General features: G+C 43.2%; 3 protein-coding genes across 4 annotated transcripts in view; 1 reads left to right on the top strand and 2 right to left on the bottom strand.

Annotated features, from left to right (window-relative positions):
* The window catches only part of CD160 (CD160 molecule), a 43578-nt gene extending 42603 nt beyond the window's left edge, over nucleotides 1–975 (bottom strand). Inside the window, 1 exon segment of the mRNA XM_060010154.1 lies at nucleotides 720–975. Coding sequence (XP_059866137.1) covers nucleotides 720–975 — 256 coding nt within the window.
* The window catches only part of PDZK1 (PDZ domain containing 1), a 32816-nt gene extending 9401 nt beyond the window's left edge, over nucleotides 1–23415 (top strand). The window contains exons 1-9 of one of the 2 annotated variants that reach the window (XM_060028495.1): nucleotides 4764–5334; nucleotides 7932–8143; nucleotides 9139–9385; nucleotides 11130–11266; nucleotides 12529–12724; nucleotides 15057–15253; nucleotides 20493–20717; nucleotides 21384–21674; nucleotides 23288–23415. In XM_060028495.1, the coding sequence (XP_059884478.1) occupies nucleotides 7934–8143; nucleotides 9139–9385; nucleotides 11130–11266; nucleotides 12529–12724; nucleotides 15057–15253; nucleotides 20493–20717; nucleotides 21384–21674; nucleotides 23288–23341 (1557 nt within the window). In that variant the 5' untranslated portion in view covers nucleotides 4764–5334; nucleotides 7932–7933 and the 3' untranslated portion in view covers nucleotides 23342–23415. Of the gene's footprint in view, nucleotides 1–4763; nucleotides 5335–7931; nucleotides 8144–9138; nucleotides 9386–11129; nucleotides 11267–12528; nucleotides 12725–15056; nucleotides 15254–20492; nucleotides 20718–21383; nucleotides 21675–23287 lie in introns of those variants that run through there. The other variant, XM_060028504.1, reaches the window with a different exon arrangement.
* Nucleotides 23416–24235: 820 nt separating this feature from the next.
* The window catches only part of GPR89A (G protein-coupled receptor 89A), a 40412-nt gene continuing 39306 nt past the window's right edge, over nucleotides 24236–25341 (bottom strand). Inside the window, exons 13-14 of the mRNA XM_060028517.1 lie at nucleotides 25175–25240; nucleotides 24236–25035 (exon numbers count right to left, since the gene is read on the bottom strand). Of these exons, the coding sequence (XP_059884500.1) occupies nucleotides 24829–25035; nucleotides 25175–25240 (273 nt within the window). The 3' untranslated portion in view covers nucleotides 24236–24828. The remainder of the gene's footprint in view (nucleotides 25036–25174; nucleotides 25241–25341) is intronic.

Raw genomic sequence — 25341 nt, 5'->3', positions numbered from 1 at the left:
CTCTGTGTACATGCACTTCTGTGTCTTCTTATAAAGATGCCAGGCCCCACCTTTGTGACCTTATTTAGCCTTAATTATCTCTTTATAAGGCTCTATCTCCAAACAGTCATAAGGCTTCAACATAGAAATTTTGGGAGTGACAAAACTGATTCCATACAGAAGGGGAGTCTAGGAAAGGTATCAAGGGTGGTTAGTAGAAAAAACTGAGCAAGGGTAATAAATCCAGGGAAAGTATACCACTTATGGGGAAACAGACAGAATGAAAAGATGGCCACAGAATTAGGGTATCCTGGCAACTCAGAGCTCAGAGGAGCCAAAAGCACAGCTACGTTCACACTGAGTGGTGACCTTAGAAGACTGAATTGTGCATGTACCACTCTGTGCAACGAGACCTCTTGAACCCACAGCAAAACTGTACGTGAGTGAGGTAACCAGTAATTAGGGAGAGGAATAGGGACCTCTTGTATTTCCTGGACACTAGCCACGGTCATTGTAAATAAATATTTTGGACATCTGTGTTGTACCTGTCCTGTCTGAGGCCATCTCTGCATGGAGAAATCTGAGAGGACAGGATTGAAGAGTTAATACCACATGTCACTCAGTCCTCTCTGTAGTTCCTCCACCTCTGTCACCTCCATTCTATTCTCACAGCTGCCGGCTGGGGCAGGCCTTCATTGCATGTGAGTAGGACCATTACAAGAGCCTCTTTCTTGACTTACCTCCAGTATGTCTTTGCTTCAGGCCAACCCTCTTGGAGCCCAACTCTGATCCTGTCCTTCCTCTGCTTATAACCTTTGTGTGGTCCCTGACCACCAAACTAAGGCCAGATCCCTTGGGCTGGTATTCGAGGCCTTTACAGTCTAACTTGTTATCCATGACAAAAGGACATCTTGGCTGTCCCCCTGTTGGCTCTCCTTCAGTCACGTTGAGTTTTAGCTCTTCTTTGACCATACCCAAGAACTTTCCCACTTCCATGGCTGAGATCCACACTATTCTTTGTGGCTAGAATGTTCTCTCCCTACTTCTGTACCTGTTGAAATCCTACCTATCTGTTGTCAATGTCTAAATCAAATCCTACCTAATTAGTGAAGCTTTCCTTAATTTGTCCCATGTTGTAGGTCTCATGGCATTGATACTCTGCTCATAGTGGTAGCTCTTTTTGTCCTAAAACGTTTCCTTCACCCCCATTTAACTATAAAGTCCTTGAGGATGGAGTTGTTGTTTCACTTTATTCCATCAACCACTTAACAGTGTTTTGCGTATAAGTGTGAGGCAAATATTTGTGGCATGGACAAATGAAATCGCATTTGGGGTAATGTGTCTTCTTGATGTTCAGTAGAATTTTGAGGGACCTGTGTGCACGATCCCAAACAATCTGCACCCACTTCCATATGCTAATTGGAGAATCTAATTGATTGGCCTCAGACAGGAGTGGAGCTTGGGTTTCCACCCATAGCGTGATGGAGGAGGAGAAATGGCCTCAGCTCTTTGGGTGGTTAGGTTTGCTGGCCAGGGGAGGGCCCCCTCAGACTTAATTCCTTGGACAAAGAGACCACGGGAGCTGTTAAAGGTTGTTTTCAGCTGCTGGATTCTGTTTCCTGGCTCAGAGCTAGAACGTGGGGAGGGAGGCAGGGTCACAGCCTTTAGGTTGCCACAAACTTCCATGCTGTTGGCCGGGCAGGACTGTGGGCAGGGCTGGATCCTGAGGGCCTCTCCTAACCAGGCTGCCACCTTGGTTTCTCAAGTTGAGTAAAGGTGAGCTCAAGGTAGCTGTTAATATTTCACCCAACCTTGACGTTCTTCTCTGACCCATGAGGGTGTTATCCCAAGACTGAGGGGAGAGAAGGGAAGCTGGGAGCAGCAAAGGGTGGTTTTGATCACTAGTTTCTTGAACTCGTGGGGATTCTAAAAATGCTTATGTTCAGGTTTCAAGCCTGGATTGAGTCAGTAGATCTGAGGTGGGGTTTAAGCATCTGTTTTTATAAATCTCTGCAGGTGATTCTGTGGGCCCGCTGGGATTGAGATTAAATTTGTAAGGTGATTGTGAGGATTAAATGAGATAATGTAGCATGCCTGACATATGGTGAGTTTTTAAACGGTAACGTGATTTATTATTACTGGCATCACCTGATGGTCTATAGATTTACACTGTCAACTAAGTAGATCTGTTCCCTCAGATGAAACCAGCTGCTGACTTTGGGTAGACAGCTCCCAGGGCTGAGGAGACGAATTAATATCCTCGAATTCTTTCTGATTTCGCTTTCCCAGGAGTTGTCTTTTCCTTCCTCAGAAGAATTTGCTCTTCCCTGGCTTGTGTGTTAGCTGATCTATAGCAATTTCAGGATTCTTTTACAAAATAATACCTGGAAGCTTACAGGAGTTAGACAAATAACGCTGCTTTAGAGCAGGAAATAATTCGGAGAACCCTGTGCTCCATTTTGTATTGGGAGATGCTTTGTGTTCTTGTCAGGTTCCCACTGACCTTGAGACTCTCAAATATTTCTCAGGAGATCATGGATTTTTGATGAGCTAAGTGGCTTTAAGATCCCTTCACTCCTAGCCCTCCCCTGCACTGGAGGGGTACGGGGTGGGGGCTTAAAAGCCTTCACGCCCATGGTATTTTTTAATGGGACCTTTCCATTTACAGCACCTGTCGTGGAACAGGGGACTCTCTGACGTGCCGGGTGACAAGGCAGGCAAGCTTCACTACAAGTCCCACTGATGTGGGAATCAACTGAAATGGAGTCTCACTCTTTCTCCAAGTAGCCCTGCTGAGGAAGGTCCTGTAGGTTCCAGCCCCAAACACACAAACTGAAGGGAAAATGAGGCTTCCTCTTAGCCTGGGCCAATTAAGCTGAACCCTTCTGGCTGTTTGAGTCTCACGTTTGTGGTTGTGTTCCTCTCAGGAACAGCTCCTGCCCGGACTCCTGGCTCTGTGCGGCACCGCTGGGGAGGGTGGGTGTTGACTCGGATCGTGTATGGGTCCGTGTCGATGGCTGCCTGGAGCCGGGAGACCTTGGCTACCTTGGCCTTGGGAGAGTCCCCTGGGTCCCACAGGGACTATTTTCTCCTGTGGAAAATAACCCAGTGGCTTCAGTTCTTTCTTTGGTCACATCCACAGGTCCTACCTACCCTCCTCTGTTGTCATTAGCTAGAGTTCCTAACTTCTAAAATGTACCTATTTTTTCTTCTCGACCTTGGATATATTATTGCCTTTCCTGGTAGCAATAATCGAATCCTTTTAGAAGAAGGTGGGGTCTAAAGGTATGATTAATAATAAAGTTTGATTAAAAAAATCTCTTTGCCTCTCACCACTGAGTCTTTCCTGCCCACCAGCACTTTGTTCTTCTTCCCACAGACAAGCAACTTTGTTGCCAAAAATTGACTTTTTCCCCCAGAGCTCAGAAATGGTTAGAGCTTTCTTCCATTTCCAGTATTTTATTTTGGCTGTTTGAACTGTGGAGTAAGGCCTGCTGAGGGTTTGATGGACTCCAGCCTCAATCAGATGATCGCTGATATGATATTACGGAAATCCATAGGCCTTCACTGATTGCATATCTCTCCACCATAGGGTTCTGATCTCTGGATTCTCAAGAAGCAGAAGATGGGGGTGGGGGCTGAAGAAATAGCAAACAGTATCCTTTTTTTTTTTTTTAAACTATTACCTTACTTATTTTTAATTTTTAAAAATTGAGGTATATTTGATCTATACTATTATATTAGTTTCAGGTATACAGCAGTGATTCAAGATTTTTATAGACTGTACTCCATTTAAAGTTATTATAAAATAATGGCTATATTCCCTGTGCTGTACAATATATCCTTGTAGCTTATTTATTTTATACATAGTAGTTTGTACCTCTTAATCCCCTACCCCTATCTTGCCCCTCCCTCCTTCCCTCTCACCACTGGTAACTACTAGTTTGTATCTGTGAGTCTGTTTTAAACAAACAAACAATTCATTTGTTTGTTTTACTTTTTAGATTCCACATATAAGTGATAATATACAGTATTTGTCTTTCTCTGTCTGACTTATTTCACTAAGCACAGTACCCTCCAAGTCCATCCATGTTGTTGCAAATGGCTAAATTTCATTCTTTTTTATGGCCGAGTAGTGTTCCATTGTGTGTGTGTGTGTGTGTGTGTGTGTGTGTGTGTGTGTGTGTGTGTATCACGTCTTCTTTATCCATTCTTCTGTTGATGGACACTTGTGTTGCTTCCATATCTTGGCTATTGTAAATAATGCTGCTATGAACATTGGGGTGTGTATCTTTTCAAATTAGTGTTTTCATTTTCTTTGGATATATACCTAGGAGTGGAATTGCTGGATCATATGGTAGTTCTATTTTTAATTTTTTGAGGAACCTCCATACTGTTTTCCTTAGTGGCTGCACCCACTTACATTCCCGCTAACAAGTGTACGAGGGTTCCCTTTTCTTCACATCCTCATCAACATTTGTTAATTGTGGTCTTTTTGATGATAGCCATTCTGACAGGTGTGAGGTGAATGATATCTCACTGTGGTTTTGATTTGCAAGAAAAGGAGGAAGAAACAGGAAACAGTATCCTTAAATACAGAGATCCTTCCTAGTTAGGCCCTGTGTTCCAGAGTTCCAGGCATCCTTATCATGGAGCAGTGACAGAGTCTTGCTAAAGTGACTGATGCCAGCCCTGATTTAGGGGCCAGTGTAAACCAGGCTGTGGACTAGACAAACCCAGGACTGGAGCAGGACCAGAGCCCAGCCCTCGTGATTCCTAGTTGAACTGTCTCTCTACAAGATGGCACAGGAAACAAACAGTTTCAGGGCCCTATGTAAGGCCAAGCTTTGGGGGTTTTGATCAGCTTTCTCTATCGGTACAGTTGAAGGTGTTAAATATTTCATCAGTTTGGTGTGGGGGGCAGCATTAATCCTTTAGTGGCTGAATTGTGGCAAGAGCAGACAGGGTGGAAGGATGTAATCTTGGCCTGGGGACAGCAGCTGTTTCCCACCCAGAGTGGTAGCATTTCTATCAGTATTTTTATCGGTGTGAACTGGCTCTAATTCTCTGTGCCTCAACCATAGATGTGAAAAGAAACTCTGACCTCGAACACCTGAGGCTTCAAAGACATAAGTGCAGATCTGAGTGATTACTGTCTGGCTGTTTGAAACTTTAAAGAAAGAAAGAAACACACAAACAACTTGAGATTTTGCCCAGAAACAGAGATTTGTGTTTCCTTGTGTATCAGACTTTCAGGTCTCTATTGAGATACAGGAAAACTTTGTCTCTTCTCTCCCCAAACACTGGACCGCCCTACGAGCAAGGAGGATTCATCTTCCATCCTTGAGAAAAAGAGTAAGATCCTGTGGTTGCCATTGCAGAGTGTGAGAGGGCTGAATTGTAGGGGTGGGTATCTTAGAAACGAGCACTCATATGCTGATCAGAAACATACTCATCTCTTGATGAAAACATAGCATCTAATGGCCCTTATTTTGATTTTTTTTTTTTTTGCGGTATGCGGGCCTCTCACTGTTGTGGCCTCTCCCATTGCAGAGCACAGGCTCCGGACGCACAGGCTCAGTGGCCATGGCTCACGGGCCCAGCTGCTCTGCGGCATGTGGGATCTTCCCGGACAGGGGCACGAACCTGCATCCCCTGCATCGGCAGGCGGACTCTCAATCACTGCACCACCAGGGAAGCCCAATTTTGAATAGTTTTAAGGACATGTTTCAAATTTTGTAGGATTTGGATGAGGTTTCTCTATAATTATTGATACTTCCAAATTTCAGAGGGCTTTTATTTTTTTTCCCTTCAAGGCTTTTCAGGCCTATGAAATTGAGAGCTGATAGGGATCTAGGGGTACGTTTGGACATAGATGTGGATTCCAGTTGGAAAACGGAATGCTTGCAGGCTGGATGATCAGTAGAAAGAAAAGTCATGGGTCAGAGTCAGAGGGGCCACACACAGGTTCCTGCATGTGAGGAAGCCCCACTCTGGCGCTGCCCTCTCCTCCCCTAACTCCCTACTTTCCCCCTTTCCTCCCAAAGCAGCATCTTCCTGGCGGTTGGTCATGATAAGACAGAGCTGCAATGCTCTCCCAGATGCGGACGGTGATCGTGGTGACTGTGGTTTCACTTTTCTCTGCCCTTGATCCTCATTGGGGTGGGCTTAGGCCTCAGGCCCTCATAAGAGGTCACTTGAAACATTGTCTATTTATTTTTTTATTAAAAAATTTTTTTATTGGAGTATAGTTGATTTACACTGTTGTGTTAGTTTTGGGTATACGACAAAAGTGAATCCGTTTTACATATACATGTATCCCCTCTTTTTTTTTGATTCTTTTCCCATATAGGCCACTACAGAGTACTGAGTAGAGCTCCCTGTGCTCTACAGTAGGTTCTTGTCAGTTATCTATTTTATATAGTCTAGTGTGGAAACATTGTCCATTCTTGTTTCCTTGGCTTCTTAGTCATTCACGCCCCTGGTGGCTCGGCTGCCAGACCCTGCAATAGCCCATTTCTGCTCCATTTGTACTGTATGTTTCTGTGGGCCCAGAGTCAGAGGTGGCCACCTCCAGTCACCATGGCGTGGCTTCTCGGGAGCCTGGAGCACTTTGCTGTCTCTCCTCCGCCCTCCACCCCCATACCCTGTGCGGTCATCTGCTCCTGTCCCTCCGGGAGAAACGGATGGTTTATTCTGAGTTACTGGAGGGAGCTGTGACGAGGGGAACGTGAGGGCTTGCCGTGCAGGCAGATTAACCAGCAGAGTCTAGCCTACTGCTCTCGGGGCTCTGCTCTGCACCAGCAGTTCTTGGCCTCTATTCTCAAGTGCTTAAGCCAGGAGGTGTTGGGGACCCCTGGCAGGAATCTTTTTTTTTAAAAATTTTGTTGAAGTATAGTTGATTTACAATGTTGTGTTAATTTCTACTGTACAGCAAAGTGATTCAGTTATACATATTTTTCATATTATTTTCCATTATGTTTTATCACAGGATATTGAATATAGTTCCCTGTGCCTAGCAGGAATCTGACCCTTAATGACTGGGTGCCTGTTGGTTTTCACACTTTTCCTTTCCTCCTCCTGTGGCCCAGAGCCTTGCTCTTGCAATGGGGTGAAAGGAGGGGCAGAATGGGTGGAAACGGAAGCGCTTCAGGAGGGAGAGATCTGACATGGCAGCAGGAATCCTCTCTCTGTCGGGCATCCCCACTCTGTTCTGACTAGAACTTCAGCGTCCTAGAAACCACTTTTCTATCTGTTTCCAATGTACCAGGTCAGCTCTCAGGCCTGGCTTCTCTGATTTTTAATTGTTTGAAGTCTTCCTTATCTTGTCTCACCTCACCACTCTTACTAATTCTTCAGCTCTTGGAAAAGTCATTTCTCCAGGAAGCCATTCTTAATTCTTCCCACCCCATTCCCTACTACCAAGACACTCTGTTATATTCTCCCTTATCACGCTATTCTTCCCTAGTAGATCATTCATCACGTGTTTCTGTAGAAACATGTTCTCCCTGATATGAGAGGCAAAGTATAGGTCTGTCTTGTCCACAGATTTATCTTCAATGCCCAGAACTTGGCAAGCTCTTCAAATATTTAAATGAAAGTAGACTTGGATTTTCTTAAAATTTTTAGGTAATGTATTTGGAACTAATTTCTTTTGGTCAGGGGACAAAGGGGAATTTGGTTTTGCAGCTATTGAAACGGAAGCATCTCTGTCCAGTACCTAGCCGAATACATGGGTCTGAAATTCACGTGAAAGGTCATCTTTGGGGAGAAATAGATTTAGAAGTCACTAGCAAGTCCTGGAAGGTGGCTTCCTATACCCCGAATGTTGCTACCTGAACAGTCTGGATTTGGTGTGACAGAAGAATAGAGGTATAGGAGATGGAGGACAGATTTCTCACCCCAGTTAGATTTTCTGTCTTGTGGATTTACCCATTTGTTTTTCATCACAGAAATGGCCTCCACCTTCAACCCCCGAGAATGCAAGCTGTCTAAACAGGAAGGGCAAAGCTATGGCTTCTCCCTGCGAATTGAGAAGGACACTGATGGCCACCTGGTCCGGGTGGTTGAGAAGGGTAGCCCAGCAGAGAAGGCAGGTCTCCAGGATGGAGACAGAGTTCTTAGGATCAATGGTGTCTTTGTGGACAAGAAAGAGCATACGCAGGTAAATGGGACATTTGGGGTTCTTCTTCTTCTAGGATCTCTTCAGCTCCCACATCTCTGCTGATTCTAGTTTTGGGGGTCAGTGGAGCCTTCCTGGCTGCCACTGGCAAGGCAGGACAGCTTTACAGCTATATTCTGCCGGCTAATCAAGTCTCCCATGATTGACCAAGAACTGTAAAAATTATTCCTAGGTTTGAATAGTGTCAGGTCTAATGTGCATTGCATATTTGCTACATGAAAGGAACTATACCAGGCAATTTCATATTCATTATTTTGTTAAATCCCCACCACAACTCATGAGGTTCATATGACTATTTCATAGATGAGGAAGTGGGGGCTCAGTCACCTTAGCTTGCTAATGTGTGCATGTAGTGAACATGGGGGAGGGTCTGACCTTACCCCAATTCTGTCTGCCTCTAAGTGGGTGCTCTTTTCACTGTACTATGCTGTCTGCATAGACCCAGGAGGACCTGTTGTGCTCTAGGGCAGCATTCGTCCCTGCAAAGAACCAGTCCTAGTAAAAGTGCCCTGGGCTAGGGCTTCCCTGGTGGCGCAGTGGTTGAGCGTCCGCCTGCCGATGCAGGGGACACGGGTTCGTGCCCCGGTCCGGGAAGGTCCCACAGGCCGCCGAGCGGCTGGGCCCGTGAGCCATGGCCGCTGGGCCTGCGCGTGCTCCGCAATGGGAGAGGCCACAACAGTGAGAGGCCCGCGACAGCAAAAAAACACAAACAAACAAAAAAGACAAAAGTCCCCTGGGCTAGGGTTGGGCTATTACAGTAGTGCTAGAGGCCCAGCCTAATCTGTATCTGGATCTCGGGAGGGGCCTGGGCAGAGACGGCTGGGGCACAATCGGCTAACTATTCGGGTGTCAGGGGTCAGCTAGTAGAATCTCCAGGGCCAGATAATGAGCCAGATGGTGAGCCCTCCCCCCGCCCCCACCCCCGTGGTTGATAGAGGGTTATTGTTAAAGTTAACCTTTTTCTTTCTTCCTCCTAGGTTGTGGATCTGGTCAGAAAAAGTGGGAATTCAGTGATTTTACTGGTCCTGGATGGGGATTCTTATGAGAAAGCTATGAAAAAACAAGTAGACTTGAAAGAGTTGGGTCAAAGTCAGGCGTCGAGTTTGAATGATAAGAAGCTGCCCTCTGTAATGAATGGAGGAGCACAGACTTGGACACAGCCACGGCTCTGCTACCTGGTGAAGGAGGGGAGTAGCTACGGCTTCTCTCTGAAAACTGTCCAAGGTGAGCTTGAGGGTGGGGCAGGGACAAACAGCTTTCCAGAAGAAAGATACTGTTCCCTGTTAATGACTCCTTTGACTAATTTTCAGTTGCTATGGAGATCCAACAGCAGCCTCTCTCTCCCTTTCCCTCCCTGGCCTTTCCCTTGCTTTGCACAGTTGTGCAAAGACACAGCAGCACTGTGTGGGGGACACTGGGCACTCCGGTCCCCCAGTGTTTGTCAGTCTGAGCCTTTGAGGTCAGAGGATTAGAGGGTTGATGCTTCTTCGTGGGTAAAGACGGAGGGGAGAATGGAGAAAAAGAGGCAAGAGAAGGGAGGTTCTCCACGATAGCCACTCTTGAATTGGAATGATATCTCTTTTCATCTCTCAGAATGCCCAGGTAGTCACTTATTCAAAAAATTCTTGAGTACCTATTTATGTATTAGCCACTCTTACAGTTGCTGAGGACACTGCAAAAATCCCCACCCTCCTGTGGCATTTAAATAGTACCCTCAGCTGTGGCCACGCTCTGACGTGACTTCCTGACCTCTAGCTGAGAGGTACAGTGATTTGAGAAATCCCAACCATCAGAAAACACTAGAAGTTCTGTTTCTAGAATTTCAGAGCTGCAGGCTGACCCACGCTCAGTTGACCATGGTTTTCTAATGATTCCACTGGCATTAAGGTTGGGACCATAGCTGTGTTAGCCTTTTGGTTCCACCTCTAAGGTGGCTCCTTCCCTGTTCTTTCTGGTATTAGAGAGGTACTGATAGTGGGTCATAACTTGGTAAGTGCTAAACAGCAGACCAATAGTAAACATAAAATAGTTTCCAAGGCTTATTTAACCTGTAGCAAGAGAAATAAACTAGCTATAAGAGGTATTTCTCAAGTTTGTCAGTTATTAAAACACAGTGATGTAGGTGGTCAAGGGAAGCTTGGCATTTCTCAGAGGTTGGTTATCAGTAAAATGGTAAAAAAAAAAAAAAAAAGAAAGAAAAAGAAATTGTAATTCAGACTCTACTCATCTGGCCTTTGTGTAATGTCCATGGTGAATGGGTTAGGTTAGCGTTATGAAGAAGATTTTTTCTTCATGACAAATACATAGCAAGGTAACAGGAGAAATGTTAAGTATTTAAGGAAGCAGAGTTTAAATTACTGTTATTCTTTGCAAACTGTTTATGTAGTCATTATGAAGCTATCCTTTGCCTAGGCTGATATGTTAATATCTTGAAAGAACTGACAGCATTTCTTTAAGAAGCACCTAAATCATACTACCTACTAATACACAATGACTGTGTGGAGGCTTTCCTCTCCTCCTGTGCCTCTGCCCTCTTTAGCCTGCATCAGTGAGATTTATTCACTCCACTGGATGTGGTGGTTGGTGGTAGCATTAATTAAAGAGGACAGAATGGAGCAGACGACTTCTAATTCTACAAATGCAAAGAAAGGGAGTATGACACAGGGATGCAGTGTGGGCATGGTTTGGTACTTTCTGGCTCAAGAAGCCAGTGCCACCTGAGATTGCTTCTTTGCATTCAGTTGGGCTCAGAAATCCTATTCAAATCAACAAAAGGCAACTGAGTAATGGCTCTGTCAAGCTTTGCGCTATGAGCTCTAATTGTCATTCTAAATCAGAAGCCAAAGTCTATTGGAGTTAGCCCTAAAATTTGAAGTTCTAATATTGTATTATTGGGAGAAAACCCTTTGCTGTTGGACTTTCCGTGTAATGGAGTTGTGACACTTGTTCACCTGTTACCCTCTTTCAGGTAAAAAGGGAGTGTGCATGATTGATATAAAACCTCAAGGTGTGGCTATGAAAGCCGGAGTCCTGGCTGAGGATCACTTGATTGAAGTGAATGGAGAGAATGTAGAGGATGCCACCCATGAGGAGGTGGTTGAAAAGGTATATCCCAAAGGAGTACTTTTCTTACCGTATCTTTTACTCTGCTCTCATTGGAAGTGACAGGAAGACAGGAATGGTAGTTTATGATGGGAGGACTATAATAATGGGAAGTTAACCCTTTGTATTAAGAGCAAACAGACTCACTAGTGGTATAAAGTGTTAATATAGGGTTTTGGAATAAGGCCTTTGCTAGTTTCATGTTGTCTTGAATAAGGCCTTTGCTAGTTTCACGTTGTCTTGAAGAAAAGTGTTCTAAAGAACCATTAACTTTATCTTTTGGATCTTATTTGTAATTGATTGGAATTAATTCCAATTTAGAGGGGGTTGGAATCCCCCACTAAATTTATAATAAAGTGAATGTTGAGCCACTGTTACTAAAATGTTTTAATACAAGCTCGAAGATATAACCGGTGTGGTGATGAATATTGAGCTACACATCGGGAGTATTTGAAGACCTGTTATATCCCAAATCTTATGTCTAGCATGGTTCCATGACACATGGAAAACACTCAGAGGATTTTTTAAAATAAATTTATTTACTTATAAAATTTAAAAATAAATTTATTTATTTATTTTTGGCTGCATTGAGTCTTCGTTGCTGCGCGTGGGCTTTCCCTAGTTGTGGCGACTGGGGGCTACTCTTCGTTGTGGTGTGCAGTGGCTTCTCTTGTTGTGGAGCACTGGCTCTAGGCACACAGGCTTCAGTAGTTGCGGCTTGGGGGCTCTACAGCACAGGCTCAGTAGTTGTGGCACACGGGCTTAGTTGCTCCGCAGCATGTGGTATCTTCCCGGACCAGGGCTCGAACCCATGTCCCCTGCAATGGCAGGCAGATGCCTAACCACTGCACCACCAGGGAAGTCCGGCAGAAGTTTTCCTTTGGGGTCATATAGAACCTTGAAAATTGACCAACTTTATCTTCTCTTGGTAGAAGGATCTTTCAAAGTAGACCTTTACTTTCTTTTTCAAACTCCTTTCCTAGTCTTCACCTATATACCTTTCTGGGTACACAGCTTTCACTTGGGTTCAGTTAGCATCTGTGTGGGTGAGGTCATACTTAAGAAGGCGAAAAACAACAACTGTACGAGGGAAGATACATAATACCAGTGAGGTGGTAGAAAACAGTATTACAGCTTAAACTCAGGCCTCACATCTCATATTTCCTATTGAATCTATAGACTGTGCCTTGATACAGAAACTTTCCTATTTCCCAGCATCATTCTTGGAGATTGACGGTGGCCCTCACCTGTGTATGTTGTTGCAGGTGAAGAAGTCCGGAAGCCGCGTCATGTTTCTGCTGGTGGACAAGGAAACTGACAAGCACCATAGTGAGCAGAAGATAAAATTCAAGAGAGAAACAGCCAGTTTGAAACTGCTACCCCACCATCCCCGGGTTGTGGAGATGAAGAAGGGAAGCAATGGCTATGGTTTCTATCTGAGGGCAGGCCCAGAACAGAAAGGTAAGGCACTAGAAGAGCAGAAAACCTGGTAGTGTAACCATCCAATTCCTCATCCCAGTCTGACTCCAGAGTTCCTTTAGGCCCCCAACCCCCCATCAGATTCATGAAGGAAGTAGTAAGAAACTAGGAAGCGTAGCTGGGTCAGTTTAACTCCGTGCATATGGGGGCCTGATGATGGGCATCCCTAGGTTTCCACAGCAGAATTATAAGGCAGAATTTTGGATCTGGGCAGTAGTATGCTGGTAAATTGGCTCTCTGGAAAAAAAAAGCCCTAATTTGTAGCATGTGTTGTTTTTTGTGGTGTAAATACTCCCACCATGTCTGATTTCAAGCCACCAACATGCTGTCACAGAATGCAAAGTTGAGAAGTGTTTTCATGAGCTGGTGTGAGGCAGCTCCAACACACTCCTAGGTCTGAGGCAGAGGGTGGGTTGGGATCTGGGACTTGAAGAGAACCAGGAGTCTTTCTGGTTCTTATAATTCAATAAGGAAAGAACTAAGGTCCTCCTACAGAAGCTGAACACATTAAAAAAATGTAGGTTCAGGCCATGTGAACTGTTATTCACCCAGAAGTTGCTATTTTCTTTTAATCATATATTTATATTAATTTATGAAACATTAATTTGGTTCATATAATGTAAAAATGTATTCTCAGGGCCCTTGAGAATATCAAGTGAATCAGACAAGAATTCTTCAGTCAAGAAGCCTCTTGTTTAGTAGAGGAGATAAGACATGTGTGTCCATAACTGAAGGTAGATGGTGAGAAGCACCTTAATACAGGGCAGATAAAATACTGTGGAGATTCAATGTTGGAGCAAGTTTTTCTCACTAAAAGTGTACTGGGAGGCCTCTTAGTAAAGGCAGCACTTGAGCTCAGGCTTCGTAGTATGAATACAATTTGGGCAAGCTGATGGAGTGGGGACAGGAAGGCCAGTCCATGAAGACAGGATTGTGTGAATAAAGCAGGAAAACACAGGCACAGTTTTACTGGCATCTAACGTGTAGCACAGAAAACCAAGTTAGAAAGCTTGGTCGGCGAGAAATGATGGACCTTTAGTGCGTGTTGAGGAGTTTGGACTTGTTTCTATAGTCAGTGGGGAGTTAAATGTTTTTTGAACAGTGTGAGAGAGAAGAAAAATTAAGCCTACAGTGTCTCGGGAGCTTTACACATCTCAATTACTCCTAATAATTCTGCAAGAATTGCTGAAATTGAGGACCTGAAGAAGATAGGATAATTTCTATAAGGTCAAACAGTTAGTTGTGGTACAGCTAGGATCAAATTCAGGTCAGTTTAGTTCCAAAGCCCATGTTCATGCTGTTGCCCTGGGGAGTGGCTCGGTCAGACATTGCATCAGGATGAATCTGGAGGCAGGTCTGCACTGGAGAAGGGGAGCATTAAGGACAGGGAGAGCAACTGGTAAGGTGGTGTGGCAGTTTAGGTAGAAGTTCAGGTAGAGGATCTAGGACTCGAGAAGAGGAGATGTATAAAAATATTAAGGTAGCACTGAAGGACTTGGCTGATTAGACATGGGGAGTGGATGCTGAGGAAGAATCAGTTGCGAAGTGTCAGTGCCTGGGGAGATGGTGCTCCCACTAACAGGTGACCAAGATGAGGGAGACGGGCCAAGATGATTTTTGGTTTGAATACATTACATTGGAGGAATCTATGGGCTATCCAGATGGAGATGCCAAGCAGCTAGCTGGAAAAGTGAAACTGGAGCTTGTTAAAACTGAATGAAGGACAAAAAAAAAGTGTGAGAGATCTGGAGGCATCCGGTGAAGATAGTTTAAGTCACGAGAATAAGGCTAAAGACACATCCTTGTGGCGTCCACACACAAACGCGTTCACAACTCAATTTGCCCAACTGCTACGAAAATGCCAGCATGGGTTTCCTAGGGTCTGAATTCTTTGGTTTTGTTCATCATTCTTCCCTTCCCCCTTTTTTCTTTACGGCAACTTCTACATAAGATGTACAGATACGAGTATGCACACTGACTTCCTGGGACTTTGCTGACCCTTCTTACTGCTGAGCATGCTATTTTGTTAAGATTGAATCCCAAACACTTTTAGAATGTTTTAGTAACAACATTCTTTAAAACCCTTTCATTATTAATGGCTGGGTTTCTTCTTGGAATGAGTTCTGACCAAAGAATGAGGCTGGATAGGATGTGTATAGACATCCTAGGGTGCCAGTGGGAAGGACAGGAGTTGTACTCAGCATGTCTTTTATATCTATTTTATAAGGGCCTTAGGTTCCAGCAGAAATCCCTCAGTTTGTTTTTTAGTGGTCTTTCTGATAATTTTATTAATTTTTTTGGTGGGGGTGAGTAGGTCAAATCGTTAAGGACATAGATTCCGGAAGTCCGGCAGAGAAGGCTGGCTTGAAGAACAATGACCTGGTGGTTGCTGTCAACGGCGAGTCTGTGGAGTCCCTCGATCATGACAGTGTGGTGGAAATGATTAAAAAGGGTGGAGACCAGACTTCACTGTTGGTGGTGGACAAAGAGACGGAAAACATATATAAACTGGTAAGTAATACAAGGCCACATATTCATGAATTAAGGTTGGGTCCATTCAGTCATGCCCTCAAACTTTGGCTAAGTTACCACTTTGATCTTCATACTGGAAGGGGCATAAAATCATCATAAAGGCTGCATTGAAGCTCAAATTGTTAGAGATAAGAGAATGCCAAGTGATGGGTACATGAGTTTTAAGTCCTTAGATTCAAGATTTTGAAAGAATTTGCAAATATAACTGCAGAATCTCTCTTGGTGACCTGGGAAAAACCTATGAACAATAGCCTGGAAATAAGCAGATGTAGCCCTAACTTTCCCAAACAGGGAATAATTAGATTTTAAACTATAGACCAATACATTCTATCAATCCCGTGTAAAAGCCTAGAAAGGATTATTAAACAGTTTATAAGCCCTTAGCAAGGGAGTAGAAACACAGATTCACCAAGACCAACTGGTGTCAAACTAACCTTATTTCCTCTAATCACAACAGCTATTATCTGCACATTTTAAGGTTTTTATAACAGTTTTGTCACAAGAACAAATGTCTGTAGCTTAGCAGACATTTGGGGGCCTCCTAAGGCACCATCTGCCTTGCTGGGTGTTGGTCACAAAAACGAACAAAGATGAGCTTGTTCTATGTGATATGCAATAACAGAAGCATCCAAAGGTGTATAAGTGATATAGAGGGAGGAATATTATGAGAGGTGGTGGTAGTACTAGCCTCCTTTTTGTTTATTTATTTATTTATTTTTGCGGTACATGGGCAGGCCTCTTACTGTTATGGCCTCTCCCGTTGCGGAGCACAGCCTACGGACACGCAGGCTCAGCGGCCGTGGCTCACGGGCCCAGCCGCTCCGAGGCATGTGGGATCTTCCCGGACCGGGGCACGAACCCGCGTCCCCTGCATCGGCAGGCGGACTCTCAACCACTGCGCCACCAGGGAAGCCCCCTAGCCTCCTTTTTAGATGAAAAAAATGGAACTTAGACTAAGTGATGATTGGCGAAAGTCACACAGCTTAGCAGACTGAAGCTGGTGTGTGAATGCAGGTTTTATTATGCCATAATCCCTCCCAGCACAACGTTTTGATTAGATACTTCAAGACACTTGTCTTGATGACACTCTGCCCCTATCCAAAAAATGCAACTTAAGGTTACATTAATTGACACTTAGCTTCTGGAGATGGTAGTATTACTGTACTGAGTTGGTCAGACTATACCTGAAATTACCAGTAATGTAATCTTGGGTAAGTCACCCTCCCTGTGCCTGTTTCTTTCGTTGTAAAATGGGCGTAGCTACAGTGAAGGGTGGCTATGAGTGTTAAATGAGTTAATATTTGGAGCATTCAGAATAATGCCTGGCACATATAAATGTTTGTTAAATCAACATTGTGTCCAGTTCTGAGAACCTCACTTTAAGGCCAGTGTCAAGAAAGGTAAACAGGGCAGAGGTTTCGTAAGACACTACGTGAATATTTCGCTTGAATAAGCATAGACTTTGGGGAAGAAAGAACATCTTCAAGAATTTGAAAGGCTAAATGGTAACTATGTAAGGTGATGGATGTGTTAATTTAACTTGATTGTGGTAATCATTTCACAATGTATATGTCTAGCAACTCATCATGTGTACACCTTGAATATATACAATTTGTCAATTATACTTCATTAAAGCTGGGAAAATGTATGAAGCAAAAATTGACAAAATTGAAAAGAGAAATACAGTTCTAGAATAATAGTTGGAGACTTCAATATCCCACTCTCAATACTGGATAGAACAACCAGACAGAAGTAAGGAACTAGAGGACTTGAACAACACAAACCAGCTAGATCTAACAGACATACGCTCTACCCAACAACAGAATACACATTCTTCTCAAGTGCACAAGGGATATTCTCCAGAATAGACAATATGTTAGGCCACAAATTAAGTCACAATAGCCAAAAGATGTAATCAACCTGTGTCCACTGACAGATGAATGGATTTAAAAAATGTTATATCTATCTATCTAATCTATCTAATGAATTTGGAAGGCTATTATGTGCAGGAAGTAGACTTATTTTTGAGGTGTTCTATGGGGCACAGCTTGACCAAATAGAGAAGGCACAGGGAGCTAGCTTTTGGCTTAAGGACAACTGAAGCTGCCAGGAACAAGCTCTGCGGAGCAGGGAGCTCCCAGTTGGTGGAAAAAATCAAGCAGAAGTCAGGTCACTGCTGTAGCTGTTGTAAAGGGAATTCTGGCATCAAGTCCTTGTCAATGCCTCCTAAACTTATGACAGCATGACTGAACTATAATTTTAATGTTTTGGTTAATATGAGAGAAATTGGACCTAAAAAGATGCTTGTTGCCATCTTCTTCCTCCGTCTTCACTACCGCCTCCACCCCAAAGTAAGTTCCATAGATGGGTAGGTGGGAGGTGGTTGGATCTTTGATATATATCAGTGAATAAAACAAACACCTAAAACAGTTCCTGGAACATACTAGACACCCAAATATTTGAGTGAAGAATGAGTAAAAACTCATTAAGTGTTTAATGTTACTGTCCTCTGCCTCAAGATTAGCTGCTACTGTCAGATACAGTTGATTTGCTTGTTTGGGTAGTGACATCAGTGGTATTTTTGCATGTGATGAGTCACTTTGACAATTTTCCACATTCTATTTTATTTTTTAAATTTATCTTTGGCTGCATTGGGTCTTTGTTGCTGTGCACGGGCTTTCTGTAGCTGCGGCGAGCGGGGGCTACTCTTCATTGTGGTGCGCAGGCTTCTCATTGCGGTGGCTTCTCTTGTTGCAGAGCACGGGCTCTAAGCACATGGGCTTCAGTAGTTGTGGCTTGCGGGCTCTAGAAGGCAGGCTCTGTAGTTGTGGCGCATGGGCTTAGTTGTTCCACGGCATGTGAGATCTTCCCGGACCAGGGATTGAACCTATGTCCCCTGCATTGGCAGGTGGATTCTTTTTTTTTTTTTTACACATCTTTATTGGAGTATAATTGCTTTACAATGGTGTGTTAGTTTCTGCTTTATAACAAAGTGAATCAGTTATACATATACATATGTTCCCATATCTCTTCCCTCTTGCGTCTCCCTCCCTCCCACCCTCCCTATCCCACCCCTCTAGGTGGTCACAAAGCACGGAGCTGATCTCCCTGTGCTATGCAGCTGCTTCCCACTAGCTGTCTATTTTACGTTTGGTAGTGTATATATGTCCATGTCACTCTCTCACTTTGTTACAGCTTACCCTTCCCCCTCCCCATATCCTCAAGTCCATTCTCTAGTAGGTCTGTGTCTTTATTCCTGTCTTGCCCCTAGGTTCTTCATGACATTTTTTTCCCTTAAATTCCATACATGTGTTAGCATATGGTATTTGTCTTTCTCTTTCTGACTTACTTCACTCTGTATGACAGACTCTAGGTCCATCCACCTCATTACAAATAGCTCAATTTCGTTTCTTTTTATGGCTGAGTAATATTCCATTGTATATATGTGCCACATCTTCTTTATCCATTCATCTGATGATGGACACTTAGGTTGTTTCCATCTCCTGGCTATTGTAAATAGAGCTGCAATGAACATTTTGGTACATGACTCTTTTTGAATTATGGTTTTCTCAGGGTATATGCCCAGTAGTGGGATTGCTGGGTCATATGGTAGTTCTATTTGGCAGGCGGATTCTTAACCACTGTGCCACCAGGGTAGTCCCAATTTTCCACATTTTTTTAAATTATAAATTTATTTACTTATTTTTAGTTTTGGTTGCATTGGGTCTTCATTGCTGCACGTGGGCTTTCTCTAGTTGTGGCCAGCAGGGATACTCTTTGCTGTCGGGCATGGGCTTCTCATTGCGGTGGCTTCTCTTGTCGCAGAGCACGGGCTCTAGGCACGTGGGCTTCAGTAGTCCTGGCACAAGGGCTCAGTAGTTGTGGTGCACGGGTTTAGTTGCTCCACAGCATGTGGGATCTTCCTGGACCAGAGCTTGAACCCGTGTCCCCTGCATTGGCAGGCAGATTCTTAACCTCTGTGCCACCAGGGAAGCCTCCAATTTTCCACATTTTAAAGAGAAAGAAATGTGGGAAGATTTGCAAGTATATCATTGAAAGGTCTGAAGTTAGCTGAATTAGGTAACTAGCAGGTTCTGTGCTGGTGCTTCTCTTGATAAGAAAGGAAGATGTGGTCTTGGGGTTACTAAGACAGATGATACCAGGACCCCAAATCCAGTTTTATCCAGGTTGCTGAACAGTATGATTTGGGGCAGAGCACATGTACTCACCTTCGATTGCTTGATTTTCTACTCATTGCCTAATAAATGTCCTGGATGCTTGTGGGCAATAATTTAACTACTGATCCAAGATCTTACTATACCCAAATATACCCTTTTAATTCTCTCAACTAAAACCCGCACTCAGCTAAACTCTTCATTCTGTAACACAAACCAGTCATATGTTTCCTGTTCTATGCCTCTTTTATATTTGAGACCATCACTGCCTTCTTCACATGGATGGTCTGGGAGTCGAGATGGATTAGAAGTATTTAAAGATAGTGAGGAGTCTGGCTTAACAGAAGTGTCAGCTAATGGTTACAATAATAAATAGTAAAATAAATTGAGTACAGCAGATACAGGACTGGAGGGGGAGGGGGAGAAGCAAGTAGCGAATGGTTGGAATTGGCTTTTGTTTACCATATGTGATCACATGATTGCCAACCTCCTCTACCCGCTCCCTCAATTAATTACTGCGTGTAATTCAAATAGTGGTAAAAATGAAGTCTCATGTTTCACTTTCTCTAATGTGTTTAAGGAGCTCTGAAGAGTTCTGAAGACCATCTTATTGAAGGGGAAGGGCCAGGTGAACCTGCTCTGCATGAGGTACTGGGCAAGTCACTCAAGGTCTATAATCTCCTAACAGGGAGATTGCCTATGGTTTGTTCAGTGACTCGCTCACTATCATGGAATCAGAATAAACTGGCAGTTCTGTTAGACTTATTTTTGGATCCTTGTACAACATTCTATACTGCTTTTATTTTATATATATTTACATTTGTTTACACGTTTACACTCATTACTCTATAACCAAGCTCAATCTTCCTTTATACCTTTTCTGTTTGGGGTAGTAGAGAAATTTTACAGCCCACAGCCAGATGTATCTGGAAGAGGAGTGGAACATGGAGGATACCTTATAAATTAAACCAGCACATTTAATAAAGTGTAACTTCCCATACTTACAATTAATGAGGTTTTTTTTTTCCCTTTATTTTCAAAAGGCTGGCTTTTCTCCATTACTCTACTATCAAAATCAAGAACTGCCTAATGGGTCTGTCAAGGAGGCTCCAGTTCCTACTCCTGCCCCTCTGGAGGTCTCAAGCCCAGACACTACAGAGGAAGTAGCAGATCATAAGCCTAAACTCTGCAGGCTGGTCAAAGGTGAAGATGGCTATGGCTTTCACTTAAATGCGATTCGGGGTCAGCCAGGCTCATTCGTCAAAGAGGTATGGTGATCTGGTTCCGGCAGCCCAACAAACAGTTACAATTAGGAGAGTCCCAGTTTCTCCCACTCACTGATGGCTCAGTAAAAAGGTTACATTGAAGGCTTACACTGAGGGTCTCACGTGGGTTCAAATAAATGCTGTTATGGTCTTGTACCCTTTAAGATAGGTACTAGTACATCCTAAGCTCACATCTTTCATTTCTTAAACATCTGTTCCACCTAATTGTCTCTATAGATACTTTCAAATCAAATACTGTAAACAGAGTGAGTTGACATGACTGTGGTGACCGTCACTAATGATTCTGGGAGTGATACTTGTTTGCTTCTGTGCATTTGGCATAATGCCCCTACCCTGCAGGGACTGACAGTGAGGAGGCTATCTCTACAGCTCTCAAGTTGGGAAGGCAGACCTATGAAATCTAATGCCTTCAACCCAGAAGACATATGATATTCAACCACTGTGACACTACTCATTTGAGTACAGAAGTTGTAGCTTTCATAAGGAGAAAAGCAATAGAGCACCATTCTCAACTTCTCTACCTCAAGGAGAAATAATAACATGATTAAGAATAAATTCTCAATGTCCTCATCTCTCCTCTGAAGAATAGCTAGTCTAACATTCTGTTTTCTGTGTTTGGAAGTGATAACTCAGAACCTCTGCCCACAGGTACAGAAGGGTGGCCCTGCTGACCTGGCTGGGCTAGAGGATGAGGATGTCATCATTGAAGTGAATGGAGTGAACGTACTGGATGAGCCCTATGAGAAGGTGGTGGACAGAATCCAGAGCAGTGGCAAGAATGTCATACTCTTAGCCTGTGGAAAGAAGGCCTATGATTATTTCCAGGCTAAGAAAATCCCTATCGTTTCCTCCATGGCTAATCCACTGGATGACACCCCTGATCCTGAAGAAGGAACGCCGGAGGAAGCAGAGCAAGACTCGCACACGGCAAAAGAACGAGTGAGTGGTGATGCATTTCTTTTACTGATCTAACTAACCAGAGTCCGGTAAAGTCCTTAATAAGTGCACCATGTGTCTATGTTTACCACAGATTTCCTAAAATACTAGAAAATGACAGTGTAACGAGAACTAGTAAATTTATTTATCGTGGCAGAGAGGAGATGGTATAAGAACAGCGAACATCTTATTTTTCATAGCATGGAGTTGATGGTAACTTATCAAAATTATAATGGGAACCACCAGAAGAAACTGAATCAGACTATTTATGTACACGTTCTGGATCTACCATTTATCAGCCTTGGGTAAATGGATTTATTCCCCGCGCCTCAGTTTCCCCACCTATAAAACAAGGATAATTTGTCAGATTGTTATCAGGATTATATTAATTAAGACTGTTAAAGTGCTTTGAGCAGTGCCTGCTTCGTGGTAAGCATGAAAATGAATGGTGGTGGTTAGTGACAGTATTGTTTTAAAAATAATTGGCAGATATTCAAGTTTTATTACTGGGGAAGAGTAAGCATTATTCCATATGTATTTGGATTAGATAAATTCCTTGGTAAGTCTCAATTTCTTTTCACAGGTGAACTTGAGGTCCAAAAGTAAACTGACCTAAGTTCATAAAGAAAGTGTATGGCAAAGCCAAGACTCTAAAAGTTTTATATTCTTTCTGTTACATTATTTTTATTGATTGGTAATATAAAAAATAAATACTCATTTTTTTGGGTTTTTTTTTTTTTTTTTTTTTTGTGGTACGTGGCCACTTGCGGAGCACAGGCTCCAGACGCGCAGGCTCAGCGGCCATGGCTCACGGGCCCAGCCGCTCTGCGGCATGTGGGATCTTCCCGGACCGGGGCACGAACCCATGTCCCCTGCATCGGCAGGCGGACTCTCAACCACTGCACCACCAGGGAAGCCCAACAAATACTCATTTTTAATGAATACATGCTGTCTTAGTCTGTTTGGGCTGCTAAACAAAATAGCACAGACAGGTTGGCTTATAAACAACAGACATTTATTTCTCACAGTTCTCGAGGCTGGGAAGTCCAAGATCACGGCACTGACAGATTCAGTGTCTGGTGAAGGACTTCTGCCGGGTTGCAGACTGCTGACTTTGGCCACGCCTTCACATGGAAGAAGGGGCTGCGGAGTTCCGGGAGGCCTCTTTTATGAGGGCACTAATCTCAATCATGAGAGATCTGCCCTCATGACCTAATCACCTCCCAAAGGCCCTACCTCCTAATAACATCACCCTGGGGAACAGGATTTCAACTTACCCATTTTAGGGAGATACAGACTTGCAGACCATAGCATACATGATAGCCATTGACCTTGTATTCTAGGTGTCTTTAAAAAATTCTATAATAACTCTATAGGAAGTCATTATAGTACTATGCTAACTGTATAGAAAAGAAATTATATATATATGGACATTAAGAAATATGTTAGTGTCAAACAGCAAACTGGAAACAAAGCCAAGTATAGAATTCAGGTCACCTGGCTTCTAGTGAGTGACTCTACTCCCTGATTTAAGTCATGCAACTCTAGAATAGATCATCCATCTCCTGATGTTCACACTCTTACCACTTATAGATCCTTTGTTTTCTTTTGAACAGGCCCACAGTACAGCCTCTCATTCTTCTTCCAATTCTGAAGATACAGAGATGTGATGAGAACAAGCAATAGCTTTGGCTGATAGCTGTTTCTGGGTATTTAATAGGAATCCTTTACTAAGGAATGAGCTACCACCGGTTTACTGTCTCTGTTAGAGAAGAACTCCTCTGGAAACCAGTTTGTCAATGTGTGATTGTCTTCTGTTGTCATCTGTTTTAGGGGCGGCTACTGCAGATAGCTTATTTATGGTCAACTTAGGAAAAGTTAAGGCAGGAGCCAGATGCTTTTCATTTGATTTCTTTCAAGCTTCAACTTAACTACATTTCTCTGTATGCTGTTATCTCTTCTGTAGGTTCCTAGAGCACCAAAGATGATTTATAAATTTGTATGTGTGAGAACTGCTAACTAAAGTACCTGAGCAGATAAGCCTATTAAAATTATCCTTTGTAAGAATGTTGTTGTTGCTAAAATAAATGCCATTAAAAATGCCTTTTGAGTATGCTTAAATTTTGCCTGTTAGCTGATGTAACCTTAATAGTGCTTTTGTTTTTGGTAAACTTTTCATGCTTTAACCTTCATGTTGCCTCTAGAAACACAAAACACAATAAAACTCAGAATAAGATCTTAGTAATAAAAAGAGACTTCCTGGTAATAAAATTCAGGATTTTCTTAAATTGCATATCTGAGTGTTCTACAAATTTTCCAACAGCTTCCTTGTACAGATGAAGAAATTGAGTCGTAGGATAGGAAAGTGACTTATTCCAGTTAACAGTTATTCACTGTTTTACCCCACAGCACGAGGGGCAGATGAAAAGAAAAAATGAGATATCATCACTGACTTGAATTTAGAATAATTCACTTTTAAATAATAAGTTGAAAGGAAATCAAGAAAAATGACATACTTTGAAGTCTCTCTTGGTAGACTCTAGTTCAGTTGCATACCACTCCTTCCCCAGGACAGATAACCTCTTGGTTAGTTTAAGGGGACAGGGGCTGGGGAGGAAGGGTGGGATGCCAATTCATATTAGATCACACAAGCATAACTTCTTAACCAAGCTATCCTTGATAAAATGATGCTAAGTCCAAAGTGTTAACAATCTCTGATTTTAATGATAGTCAACCTCAAGGGAACGTTATAACCTTCTCCATGTGATCCTTGACTTGAACAGAATCTCATGTGTTTGGCCCAGCTACCTTAGATCTCTCTTAGCCCAGAATTCCAGTGTATTCTCTCCCCTTAGTTTCTTGGCTCTGTCCAGTCCCACCACCCGGCATACTGCACCAGCCTCAAGCCCAAACAGGGTGCTCTTGGCTGAGTACTAGCTTGAGTTACTTCTCTCCCTCATTTCTGTGATCATGAGTAGCTGATGCTACTCATGATTACAGTATCATCTGAGGAGGCAGGTGTAAGCTGGAGGTAGAATAGGCTACCACAACATTTTGTTTGTTTAAAAAATGTTAGGCCCCGGTCCCCTCCATTTTTTCCCTCTTATATCCAAATTCTGACACCACTGGCCTGTAGCAGTCTATAATAGGCATGAGTTCAAGGTGTCATATGCTTCTCTGGTGCCTGTTTGTGGGCCAAATAGAGGAAGAGTATGCTGGAGAGAGCACTGACCAGGAAGATGACATCAAACCAACGGTGATAGAAGTTGAACTGTAGCTCTCCAAGGACCTCGGTGACTATGGTGCGGTACTCCAGGGGCATGCTCATTCGGATCAGCAGCACAGAGGAGACGAAGTACATGCCCTGCAAGTCAGGTTAATCAAGAAGTCCCTCTGAATGTAGTGACAGACGAGTCCCAGGACATTGTTAAAATATTTAAAAGTATAGAGCACATTTCTGGCATTTTACAGCTGTGCACATAAAGCTAGTTCATTAAACTTACCATTATCTGTGCTAATAGCAGGACAATGACATTGGAGGACTTACTGCTGGATATGGCATAAAAGAACTGTCAAGAAAGGGAGGAGAGATGAATTTATATAGTACTGCTAGATTCCTGTGTCAAAAACATTAAGTAGTACACTTAACATTTAATTGAAAATGTCTCTT

The sequence above is a fragment of the Delphinus delphis genome, chromosome 1, assembly GCF_949987515.2.
Source record: "Delphinus delphis chromosome 1, mDelDel1.2, whole genome shotgun sequence".
Taxonomy (NCBI): domain Eukaryota; kingdom Metazoa; phylum Chordata; class Mammalia; order Artiodactyla; family Delphinidae; genus Delphinus; species Delphinus delphis.
Note: the sequence above shows the minus strand (reverse complement) of the source record. Positions and strands in the feature narration are given on the sequence as shown.